At 33.5% G+C, this 12,835-nt stretch overlaps 1 protein-coding gene across 4 annotated transcripts in view; it reads left to right on the top strand.

The window, feature by feature from the left end:
• Positions 1-12,056: 12,056 nt before the first annotated feature.
• Positions 12,057-12,835, top strand: part of mta1 (metastasis associated 1) — a 79,501-nt gene continuing 78,722 nt past the window's right edge. The window contains exon 1 of one of the 4 annotated variants that reach the window (XM_058056332.1): positions 12,057-12,350. In XM_058056332.1, coding sequence (XP_057912315.1) covers positions 12,323-12,350 — 28 coding nt within the window. In that variant the 5' untranslated portion in view covers positions 12,057-12,322. The remainder of the gene's footprint in view (positions 12,351-12,835) is intronic. The other 3 variants (XM_058056331.1, XM_058056333.1, XM_058056335.1) reach the window with 3 other exon arrangements.

Genomic DNA, 12,835 nt, shown 5'->3' with positions numbered 1-12,835 from the left:
TTATTTTACAAGAATAAAATAGTAATATTATGGGGATAAATAATGTCATTTTAGTAGTACATTTTTAAAAAAAATATTTTTTTTTAAAGTTGGAATTTTTGGAAAAGTTATAATATTATGGGAATAAAGTCATAATTACAAAAACATTTACCAGAAGAAAGCCGGAAGAGTTTTAATGTTTACATGAATAATGGAAAAATATGAAGAAAAAAGTCATATTGTAATAATTTTACAAGAATAAAATAGTAATATTATGGGGATAAATAATGTCATTTTAGTAGCATATATTTATTAAAAATATTTTTCTTTTTTTTAAAGTTGGAATTTTTTGAAAAGTTATAATATTATAGGAATAAAGTCATAATTTCAAGAACATTTACCAGAAGAAAGCCGGAAGAGTTTTAATTTTTACATGAATAATGGCAAAATATGAAGAAAAAAGTAATATTCTAATAATTTTACAAGAATAAAATAGTAATATTATGAGGATAAATAATGTCATTTTAGTAGCACATATTAAAAATATTTTTCTTTTTTTAAGTTGGAATTTTTTAAAGTTATAATATTATAGGAATAAAGTCATAATTTCAAGAACATTTATCAGAAGAAAGCTGAAAGAGTTTTAATTTTTACATGAATAATGGCAAAATATGAAGAAAAAAGTAATATTCTAATAATTTTACAAGAATAAAATAGTAATAATATGGGGATAAATAATGTCATTTTAGTAGTACATTTTTTTTTTTAATTCTTTTTTTTTAAGTTGGAATTTTTGGAAAAGTTATAATATTATGGGAATAAAGTCATAATTTCAAGAACATTTACCAGAAGAAAGTTGAAAGAGTTTTCATTTTTACATGAATAATGGCAAAATATGAAGAAAAAAGTCATATTTTAATAATTTTACAAGAATAAAATAGTAATATTATGGGGATAAATAATGTCATTTTAGTAGTACATTTTTAAAAAAAAAATCTTTTTTTTAAGTTGGAATTTTTGGAAAAGTTATAATATTATAGGAATAAAGTCATAATTACAAGAACATTTATCAGAAGAAAGCTGAAAGAGTTTTAATTTTTGCATGAAAAATGGCAAAATATGAAGAAAAAAGTCATATTCTAATAATTTTACAAGAATAAAATAGTAATATTATGGAGATAAATAATGTAATTTTAGTAGCATATATTAAAAATATTTTAATTTTTTTTAAGTTGGAATTTTTTAAAGTTATAATATTATAGGAATAAAGTCATAATTTCAAGAACATTTACCAGATGAAAGCTGAAAGAGTTTTAATTTTTACATGAATAATGGCAAAATATGAAGAAAAAAGTAATATTTTAATAATTTTACAAGAATAAAATAGTACTATTATGGAAATAAATAATGTCATTTTAGTAGCATATATTAAAAATATTTTTCTCTTTTTTAAAGTTGGAATTTTTGGAAAAGTTATAATATTATAGGAATAAAGTCATAATTTCAAGAACATTTACCAGAAGAAAGCTGAAAGAGTTTTAATTTTTACATGAATAATGGCAAAATAGGAAGAAAAAAATAATATTCTAATAATTTTACAAGAATAAAATAGTAATATTATGGGGATACATAATGTCATTTTAGTAGCACATATTAAAAATATGTTTCTTTTTTTTAAGTTGGAATTTTTTGAAAAGTTATAATATTATAGGAATAAAGTCATAATTTCAAGAACATTTACCAGAAGAAAGTTGAAAGAGTTTTAATTTTTACATGAATAATGGCAAAATATGAAGAAAAAAGTCATATTTTAATAATTTTACAAAAATAAAATAGTAATATTATGGGGATAAATAATGTCATTTTAGTAGTACATTTTTTAAAAAATAAATCTTTTTTTTTAAGTTGGAATTTTTGGAAAAGTTATAATATTATAGGAATAAAGTCATAATTACAAAAACATTTACCAGAAGAAAGCTGAAAGAGTTTTAATTTTTACATGAATAATGGCAAAATATGACGAAAAAAGTAATATTCTAATAATTTTACAAGAATAAAATAGTAATATTATGGGGATAAATAATGTCATTTTAGTAGTAAATTTTTTAAAAAAAATCTTTTTTTTTAAAGTTGGAATTTTTGAAAAAGTTATAATATTATGGGAATAAAGTCATAATTACAAGAACATTTACCAGAAGACAGCTGAAAGAGTTTTAATTTTTACATGAATAATGGCAAAATATGAAGAAAAAATTAATATTCTAATAATTTTACAAGAATAAAATAGTAATATTATGGAGATAAATAATATCATTTTAGTAACACATATTAAAAATATTTTTCTTTTTTTTTTAAAGTTAGAATTTTTTGAAAGGTTATAATATTATAGGAATAAAGTCATAATTACAAAAACATTTACCAGAAGAAAGCCGAAAGAGTTTAAATTTTTACATGAATAATGGCAAAATATGACAAAAAAAGTAATATTCTAATAATTTTACAAGAATAAAATAATAATATTATGGGGATAAATAATGTCATTTTGTAGCACATATTAAAAATATTTGTCTTTTTTTTAAGTTGGAATTTTTGGAAAAGTTATAATATTATGGGAATGAAGTCATAATATTTTTTTACGAAAATTATTTAAGAAGAAAGTTTTAGTTTGGATTTTAATTTATTTAATTTTATTTTTTTTAATTTTTAATTCAAGAAAAACTAAGACCAGGAAATTTCAAAATAAAGAATTTGTTGTTTTTTAGAATTGCGAAAAAAGTAAAACACAAAATACACCTTAAAGTACTTGGCTGTGGCTGTACTGATACTGTATACTGCATACTGTATACTGTATATAGTATACCAGTACGCCATTCCTGGTCATGAACTGACAAGCGGAGTGTGTGACACATTCCCACACGTATTCCCAGACGGGATGCTAATATCTGCACAAGTGGATCAACACTCAACCCCCCCCCCCCCCCCCCCCCCCCTTCCCAGTCTCGCCATGAATGGGGGCGCCACATTTATCCTTCCAGTGCGGTTGCCGGGGAGTTTCTTCAGATTCTTGAGAGAGAACGGGGTTGGGGTGTGGGGGTCTCCCCGGGCTATTATACCCCCCCCCCCCACGCACACACACAGATAGCATCCTCCAATAAGCCAATTACAGTCGTTACAGAATAATTGGTCATCAGCCTACCGATGCTGATGTTGTTATTTAGTACTACTACTACTACTACTAGTAGTAGTAGGTATTAGCCTGCTTATTAGCCTGCTTTTGCCTTATTATATGAAATTTGTCAGATATTTACTACTATATTTAGTACTACTACTACTACTACTACTACTCCTACTACTACTACTACTATTAGTAGTCGATATTAGCCTGCTTATTCGCCTGCTTTTGCCTCATTGTATGAAATTTGTCAGATATTAACTACTGTATTTAGTACTACTACTACTACTAGGCTACTACTACTACTAGGCTACTACTACTAGTAGTAGTAGTAGGTATTAGCCTGCTTATTAGCCTGCTTTTGCCTTATTATATGAAATAATATGGAATAATAATATGGAATATGAAATTTGTCAGATATTTACTACTATATTTAGTACTACTACTAGTACTACTACTAGTAGTAGTAGTAATACTACTACTACTACTAGTGGTAGGCGTAGGTATTAGCCTGCTTATTAGCCTGCTTTTGCCTTATTATATGAAATTTGTCAGATATTTACCACTATATTTAGTACTATTTAGTATTTAGTAGTACTACTACTACTACTAGTAGTAGTAGTAGGTATTAGCCTGCTTATTAGCCTGCTTTTGCCTTATTATATGAAATTTGTCAGATATTTACTACTATATTTAGTACTACTACTAGTAGTACTACTACTACTAGTAGTAGTAATACTACTACTACTACTAGTAATACTACTACTAGTGGTAGGAGTAGGTATTAGCCTGCTTATTAGCCTGCTTTTGCCTTATTATATGAAATTTGTCAGATATTTACTACTATATTTAGTACTACTACTACTACTAGTAGTAGTAATACTACTACTACTACAAATACTACTACTAGTAGTAGTAGGTATTAGCTTGCTTATTAGCCTGCTTTTGCCTTATTATATGAAATAATAGGGCACTACTACTACTACTACTAGTAGTAGTATTACTACTACTACTACCTACTACTAGTACTACTACTAGTAGTAGTAGTAGGTATTAGCCTGCTTATTAGCCTGCTTTTGCCTTATTATATGAAATTTGTCAGATATTTACTACTATATTTAGTACTACTACTAGTACTACTACTAGTAGTAGTAGTAATACTACTACTACTACTAGTGGTAGGCGTAGGTATTAGCCTGCTTATTAGCCTGCTTTTGCCTTATTATATGAAATTTGTCATATATTTACCACTATATTTAGTACTATTTAGTATTTAGTAGTACTACTACTACTAGTAGTAGTAGGTATTAGCCTGCTTATTAGCCTGCTTTTGCCTTATTATATGAAATTTGTCAGATATTTACTACTATATTTAGTACTACTACTAGTAGTACTACTACTACTAGTAGTAGTAATACTACTACTACTGCTTTTGCCTTATTATATGAAATTTGTCAGATATTTACTAGTATATTTAGTACTATTCAGTATTTAGTAGTACTACTACTACTAGTAGTAGTAGGTATTAGCCTGCTTATTAGCCTGCTTTTGCCTTATTATATGAAATTTGTCAGATATTTACTACTATATTTAGTACTACTACTACTAGTAGTAGTACTACTACTACTACAAATACTACTAGTAGTAGTAGTAGGTATTAGCTTGCTTATTAGCCTGCTTTGCCCTATTATATGGAATAATAGGACACTACTACTACTACTACTAGTGGTAGTAGTAGTAGTACTACTACTACTACCTACTACTACTACTAGTAGTGGGAGTAGGAGGTATTAGCCTGCTTACTAGCCAGCTTTTGCCATATTATATGAAATAATAGGGCACTACTACTACTACTAGTAGTAGTAGTACTACTACTACTAGTAGTAGTAGTAGGTAGTAGCCTGATTATCAGCCTGCTTTTGCCGTATTATATGAAATTTGTCAGATATTTACTACTATATTTAGTACTACTACTACTACTACTAGTGGAAGTAGTACTACTACTACCTACTACTACTACTACTACTAGTGGTAGTAGAAGGTATTAGCCTGCTTACTAGCCTGCTTTTGCCCTATTATATGAAATAATAGGGTACTACTACTAGTTATTAACCTGCTTTTGCCTTATTATATGAAATTTGTCAGATATTTACTAGTATATTTAGTACTAGTACTACTACTAGTAGTACTACTACTACTACTTCCTACTACTGCTAATAGTAGTAGTAGGTATTAGCCTGCTTATGCCTTATTATATGAAATTTGTCAGATATTCTTTTTGTAAAATAAAATAAAATAAATAAATACATTTAAATTTAATTTAAAACTCTCAAAAAAAGAATATCAAAAAAATATCAAATTGAAGCCCCCCCCAAAATGGCCGAAAATGACGCCACTGCTAACTCCTTCTATCACCCAAACGTGTTCTGATCAGGAGGCAAGACTGTGCTGCAAGGGAGGGACGACCCCTACTGGTAGATTGACTTCACTACCATTTTCATCGATGCATCCTTTTTATGAAAAGGATGACAGCAGCGCCCTCTGCCGTCTAACTCGTGTAAGTGCACTGAGAGGCTCTAACATATAATGAATCGGGTAAGATTAGACCTCTTAGGACAAAAAGCTTTTTAAAAAAAAAAAATTGTGTTCATATTGTTTACATTTACAGTCAAACCTTGTTTTTTTTATAGTTTTTGTGAGTCGGAAAATATCTTAGTAGTATCTTTAGTTTCTGTACAATACTGCTCTTAATATTGCTCCTAATGTGTTTGCCCTGTGCATCATTCCACGGAATTTTTAGTTCATATTCTGGGACAGAGTCATCGGATTGATCGGTTTTTATACGTTTCGGTTTTCGTCAGCGCTTGTGGAATACATTAATAACAAAAACCAAGGAAAATTACCTTTTTTGTAATGTTCTAATACTTTAGTCGTAGTATTTAGTAGTCTTTAGTTGTATTCTTTTGGACTAATACGGTACTACGGCCCAGTAAAAAAAAGTCAGCTGTGGAACAGGTGTGGCCCCTGGGCCACACTTTGGACAACACTGGTGTAACTGATCGCTAATAGTAACTTATTTGCCCTCCAAAGGACATGAGTTGGCGCCCCCTGGTGTCTAAACATAGTGCATCACTCAAGTAAAATGAATGAGTTTAGTTCAGTGCAAAGCATGGTTGGCATCCGCGCCGGTTAGCGCAATTTTTTTTTTTTTTGATTTACGTTGAAAATTCATGCCGCAATTTTGCCTCGGTTAGCATAACAATATGGCACACGTGACATAATGTGTTCTTAAGTACAGTTTGTTTTTAATCGCAAAACATCCTTCCTTCCTGGAAGGAAGCCCGACTCCTTGTGACATCACAGGGAGCCGGTGTTAGAGAAAACTCTCCGAAACGGAGCGTTCAGAGCCATCTTAAAGAGGGATGGAGGTGTGGGTGCGCGGCGCAGCACTGGGCAAAATGTGCTGGCTACGCCCTGTTGGCGCAGCACAAGTCAGGTGCGCTGCGCCTCGCCTATAAAATTAGAGCACAATATCCGAATATTTTCATGTTCTCCTGGTATGTTCCTGGTATGTTGTACTCATACCCATACCCGTACTCATACTAATGGCGTCTGTTCACATATTAGGTAGTAAACACGGTACAATGAGCTCTTAGTAAGTACACAACAATACACACACAAGTACAGGAACAAGGGAAAATGGAAGCTACATCACCCCCCTCTTCAGTGCTCCAGGCAAAGCTCCAGCTCCAACGTTGACACGGCTGACCGAGAGAGCACACAGTCGACTCACGTGATTGGCCCGCAGAGGTCACATGTCCACAAGACCAAAGTCCCTTGTGTTGCAGCTCCAGTAATTGAGGCTTACATATGGTATAGATCAGATGTAGCTTTCACCGCAGCATTCCTGCGAAAACCCGAGGACGTACACTTTTATCCGAGATGGAATGCGGGAAAATCAAAAGTATCAGGAAGCGTTGGATTGTTTACATTCATCGGACGCCATAAATGAAATTATACGTGTTGGGCTAAGCTCAGAGTAAATGGAAGTGTTTGAATGTTGTCAGCTTTTCACTGAAGAGTGAGGCGTCTCACTTGAATGATTGCACCAGCTATGCAGTTCCAAAGCGTAGAAATACTATGTATAGCAGGGGTCTCAAACATGCGGCCCGCGGGCCAAATGTGGTCCGCAGGACACTAGTTTGAGGCCCCCGCCTTGATATGAAAGTTTAATGTTAGTGCGGCCCGCGGGCCAAATGTGGCCCGCAGGACACTAGTTTGAGGCCCCCGCCTTGATATGAAAGTTTAATGTTAGCGCGGCCCGCGCAAGTTTGATATGGATGCTGTATGGTATCATGTACCCAGAAAAAATGATTACGTTTGATTAATGTTCATGTTAAAGGTTAAATAACTGTTAATAGTTATCCTCCCTATCCGTGTGGAAGTGGTAAGTTTTTGGCTATTTAAGTTTAAAGGAAATAACTTGAAGGCTACCGTTTAGGTCGCTAGCTCTCTAGTTTGCGAGTTAGCATGTGTCTCAAGAACCTGCAGTTGCGCAATATGTTGTAAATAAAAAGAGTATAAATGTGACTATAGTCGTGTTTTGTCATGTCTACAGGGCTCTAATCATGCTTTGTTCATTTTAATCTGAAAATTATTATTTTATTATTATTATTATATTTATTGATTTTCTTTATTCTTGATTTATTTATTTTTCATCTTTGTGCAGAAAAATAAAAATCATAACCAAAGCACTGAAAAAGTTTGTATATTTTTCTGTTTTTAATGAATGCGTTTTTTTTTTTTTTTTTTGGAAAACCTGATGCGGCCCAGCCTTTTGCCCAGACCCTAGCTCCAGTGGCCCCCAGGTAAATTGAGTTTGAGACCCTTGCCGTATAGTAATCTCTACCGTGATTTGCAACATAACGTACAACTACAAACATTGAAGACTAGAATCTTCGATGAATAGCACAGAAATGGGAGGTTTTAGCTAGCTAACTGTTTATATAGTACACTGCATGTTTTTGCTAATATGCAAACTTCGCCAGGGTTTTATCACCGATTGAACCTGTTTAGTTCGGTAGGAGGCGCCTAGTGAGAACGGTCCGCCCAGTAAATACTTCCTTCTCTTCACAATGACGGCATTTCATTCATCTCGGTACTCGGTTAAGCTAATGTATATGTTTTCACTTTCAAGTCCTCACTGAGTTTAGCATTCAGGTTTTTGGAAACACTGAACACAACTTGTACTTTTCAATTTGAATTTTTTTAATGTTTATTTTCGTAACCTTTGAAGACTTTAAACTTCAATGACGCTCGTATTTGTGGTTTTTGTCAACAGTTTAGTCTTTAACAAACCTGGCATTTGCCTTTTGGGAAACATCAAATACAGTTTCAAGTCTTTGACCAAGCTAGTGTTTCTGTGAAGACAATTTAAAGTCAAAAAGTTAGCATTCATGGTTTTCATATACACCGAGGATGATTTTGAGTCCTAAAGAACCTAGTTTAGTACGGACAAATAGTTTTTTAACGTTAAAGAGTAGCTCCCAGTTTTGAGTCCTCATTGAACTTAGAATACAAGTGTTTGGAAACACTGAACGCAACTTGGAATTTTCAAGAACTTAACGTATGGTTTTGTAAACATTGAAGAACGAAACTCTTCAATGATCCGAATGTTTTTGTAAACAGTGAAGACAGTTTAGTCTTTAACAAACCTAGAATTTGCCTTTTGGGAAACATCAAATACAGTTTCAAGTCTTTGACCAAGCTAGTGAAGACAATTTAGAGTCAAAAAAGTTAGCATTCATGGTTTTTCATATACACCGAGGATGATTTTGAGTCCTAAAGAACCTAGTTTAGTACGGACAAATAGTTTTTTAACGTTAAAGATTAGCTACCAGTTTTGAGTCCTCACTGAACTTAGCATACAAGTTTTTGGAAACACTGAACACAACTTGGAATTTTCAAGAACTTAACGTATGGTTTTGTAAACATTGAAGACGAAACTCTTCAATGAACCGAATGTTTCTATTTTGTAAACAGTGAAGACGGTTTAGTCTTTAACAAACCTGGAATTTGCCTTTTGGGAAACATCAAATACAGTTTCAAGTCTTTGACCAAGCTAGTGTTTCTGTGAAGACAATTTAGAGTCAAAAAAGTTAGCATTCATGGTTTTCATATACACCGAGGATGATTTTGAGTCCTAAAAGAACCTAGTTTAGTACGGACAAATAGTTTTTTAACGTTAAAGACTAGCTACCAGTTTTGAATCCTCATTAAACTTAGCATACAAGTTTTTGGAAACACTGAACGCAACTTGGAATTTTCAAGAACTTAACGTATGGTTTTGTAAACATTGAAGACGAAACTCTTCAATGAACCGAATGTTTATATTTTGTAAACAGTGAAGACAGTTTAGTCTTTAACAAACCTAGAATTTGCCTTTTGGGAAACACCAAATACAGTTTCAAGTCTTTGACCAAGCTAGTGAAGACAATTTAGAGTCAAAAAAGTTAGCATTCATGGTTTTCATATACACCGAGGATGATTTTGAGTCCTAAAAGAACCTAGTTTACCACGGACAAATAGTGTTTTAACGTTAAAGACTAGCTACCAGTTTTGAGTCCTCATTGAACTTAGCATACAAGTTTTTGGAAACACTGAACACAACTTGGAATTTTCAAGAACTTAACGTATGGTTTTGTAAACATTGAAGACGAAACTCTTCAATGAACCGAATGTTTCTATTTTGTAAACAGTGAAGACAGTTTAGTCTTTAACAAACCTGGTATTTGCCTTTTGGGAAACATCAAATACAGTTTCAAGTCTTTGACCAAGCTAGTGTTTCTGTGAAGACAATTTAGAGTCAAAAAAGTTAGCATTCATGGTTTTCATATACACCGAGGATGATTTTGAGTCCTAAAAGAACCTAGTTTAGTACGGACAAATAGTTTTTTAACGTTAAAGACTAGCTACCAGTGTTGAGTCCTCACTGAACTTAGCATACACGTTTTTGGTAACACTGAACACAACTTGGAATTTTCAAGAACTTAACGTATGGTTTTGTAAACATTGAAGAACGAAACTCTTCAATGAACCGAATGTTTTTGTAAACAGTGAAGACGGTTTAGTCTTTAACAAACCTAGAATTTGCCTTTTGGGAAACATCAAATACAGTTTCAAGTCTTTGACCAAGCTAGTGAAGACAATTTAGAGTCAAAAAAGTTAGCATTCATGGTTTTCATATACACCGAGGATAATTTTGAGTCCTAAAAGAACCTAGTTTAGTACGGACAAATAGTTTTTTAACGTTAAAGACTAGCTACCAGTTTTGAGTCCTCACTGAACTTAGCATACACGTTTTTGGTAACACTGAACACAACTTGGAATTTTCAAGAACTTAACGTATGGTTTTGTAAACATTGAAGAACGAAACTCTTCAATGAACCGAATGTTTCTATTTCGTAAACAGTGAAGACAGTTTAGTCTTTAACAAACCTAGAATTTGCCTTTTGGGAAACACCAAATACAGTTTCAAGTCTTTGACCAAGCTAGTGAAGACAATTTAGAGTAAAAAAAGTTAGCATTCATGGTTTTCATATACACCGAGGATGATTTTGAGTCCTAAAGAACCTAGTTTAGTACGGACAAATAGTTTTTTAACGTTAAAGACTAGCTACCAGTTTTGAGTCCTCATTGAACTTAGCATACAAGTTTTTGGAAACACTGAACACAACTTGGAATTTTCAAGAACTTAACGTATGGTTTTGTAAACATTGAAGAACGAAACTCTTCAATGAACCGAATGTTTTTGTAAACAGTGAAGACAGTTTAGTCTTTAACAAACCTAGAATTTGACTTTTGGGAAACATCAAATACAGTTTCAAGTCTTTGACCAAGCTAGTGTTTCTGTGAAGACAATTTAAAGTCAAAAAGTTAGCATTCATGGTTTTCATATACACCGAGGATGATTTTGAGTCCTAAAAGAACCTAGTTTAGTACGGACAAATAGTTTTTTAACGTTAAAGACAATTTCACATTCAGTAAAGCTATCATAAGACACTTTAGCAGATATAAGACACTTTAGTCTTCAACAAACCTGATGAAACTAGCGTACGTTTTTTTTCTGTGAAGACAATTTAGAAGCAACAAAAAAAAATTTCTAAACACTTTTTTCCGAAACGTTAGTAACACTGAAAACTATTAAACTATTTAACATTCAGTAAAACTATTGTACGTGTTTTTGGAATCACCAAAGACAGTTGTGACTGAAGTTAGCTTAAACGTTTTTGGACACACTGAAGACAATGAAAAATTTTCAGGAAATTAATGTACGATTTTGTTAACTTTGAACCTAATATTGGTGTTTTTGGAAAAACAGTCTAGTCTTCATCGCATTTGCCTCTGTAGAAACATCGAATATGTTTCTGTGAAAACGATTAAGAGACAACAAACATAGCATACGTCCTTTTCATAAACATTGACGACGATTTCAAAAATCTTTGATGAACCTACCATAGGTTTTTCGTAAACGTTAACGAGTCCCAAAAATTATTAACAAATTTTTTTAACAGTTGTGACCAAAGTTAGCATACAAGTTTTTGGACACACTGAAGATTGGAGACAAGAGTCTTCAACTTTAAGTACTTTTAAGAACCTTCTCTATGTGCTACATACACAACATTAGTGTTTATAGGTGACTATAAGTACAATGACATTTTAGTGATCAATATGTTAAATTAAACACACTTATTTTCCATTCATTTGTGCCCTAAAGCAGTTGCTAGTAAAAGTAATGAAGTAACCTAGCTAGAGCAAGTAGCATAGAAATGGACGTACCGGGCTAATGCGGCTAAATTGTATAACAGCTACATGCTAAAGATGCTAGTAGCGAGGGGAAGTCGAATTAAACCCGATTAGCGATCAATTAAAGCGGGCATTTGTCAGCCCGTTCATCGCCGAACACACACTGCATGGATCCCGGCCTGCGAGGGCGTACTGTCCCTTTAAGGTCTCCAGGCTGCTCTGTGTCGTATCGATCCATCCACCATTTTCCAACACACAGCGGCGGCAGCACAGCTAAAGGGGGCTCCGGCGGGGCGAGCGGACCAGAGCGAGAGAGCCACCCCCCTCTACCTGGAGAGGAAGCCCGGCACCGGCGGGCAGGCAGCCATGGCGGCCAACATGTACCGGGTCGGAGGTAAGGCGGCGGGCTCGGTGGGGGTGGAAGCGGAGCCGAGAAGTCGGCGGGGGTTTGTGTCGACACTCGCCGCTGGACCCGCCATGGTTCTCACCGCGGTTGTGTTGATGCGGTTTCTCTGTCTTTTTTTTACCTTATTTTTCCTCGCTAAAATAGCCTCGCTTGGTGATGATGATAATAATAATAATAATAATAATAATGGTGGTCGATGTGTGGTGATGAAGAGTCGTGGCTCGCTTTTGTTCCTTTTGTGCTTCTCTTTATTTTAAAATAACAAACTACTCCAATGCTGATGCACCTAAAGTAACACACAAAATGATCCAGTTAACATTTAAGCTACCGATGTTTGCATTTATTTTCAAAGTTTTGCGTGCTATTAAACTATTGTGTCCACGCAAAGTAACACGACTTACCTGCATAAACATCCACGTAGATCCTATTCGGATGCTAAAAGTACAATGTGGAGACCACACACAAATGCGTGT

The sequence above is a fragment of the Doryrhamphus excisus genome, chromosome 19 (assembly GCF_030265055.1).
Source record: "Doryrhamphus excisus isolate RoL2022-K1 chromosome 19, RoL_Dexc_1.0, whole genome shotgun sequence".
Lineage (NCBI taxonomy): Eukaryota > Metazoa > Chordata > Actinopteri > Syngnathiformes > Syngnathidae > Doryrhamphus > Doryrhamphus excisus.
This window is presented reverse-complemented; position numbering and strand designations above follow the sequence as displayed.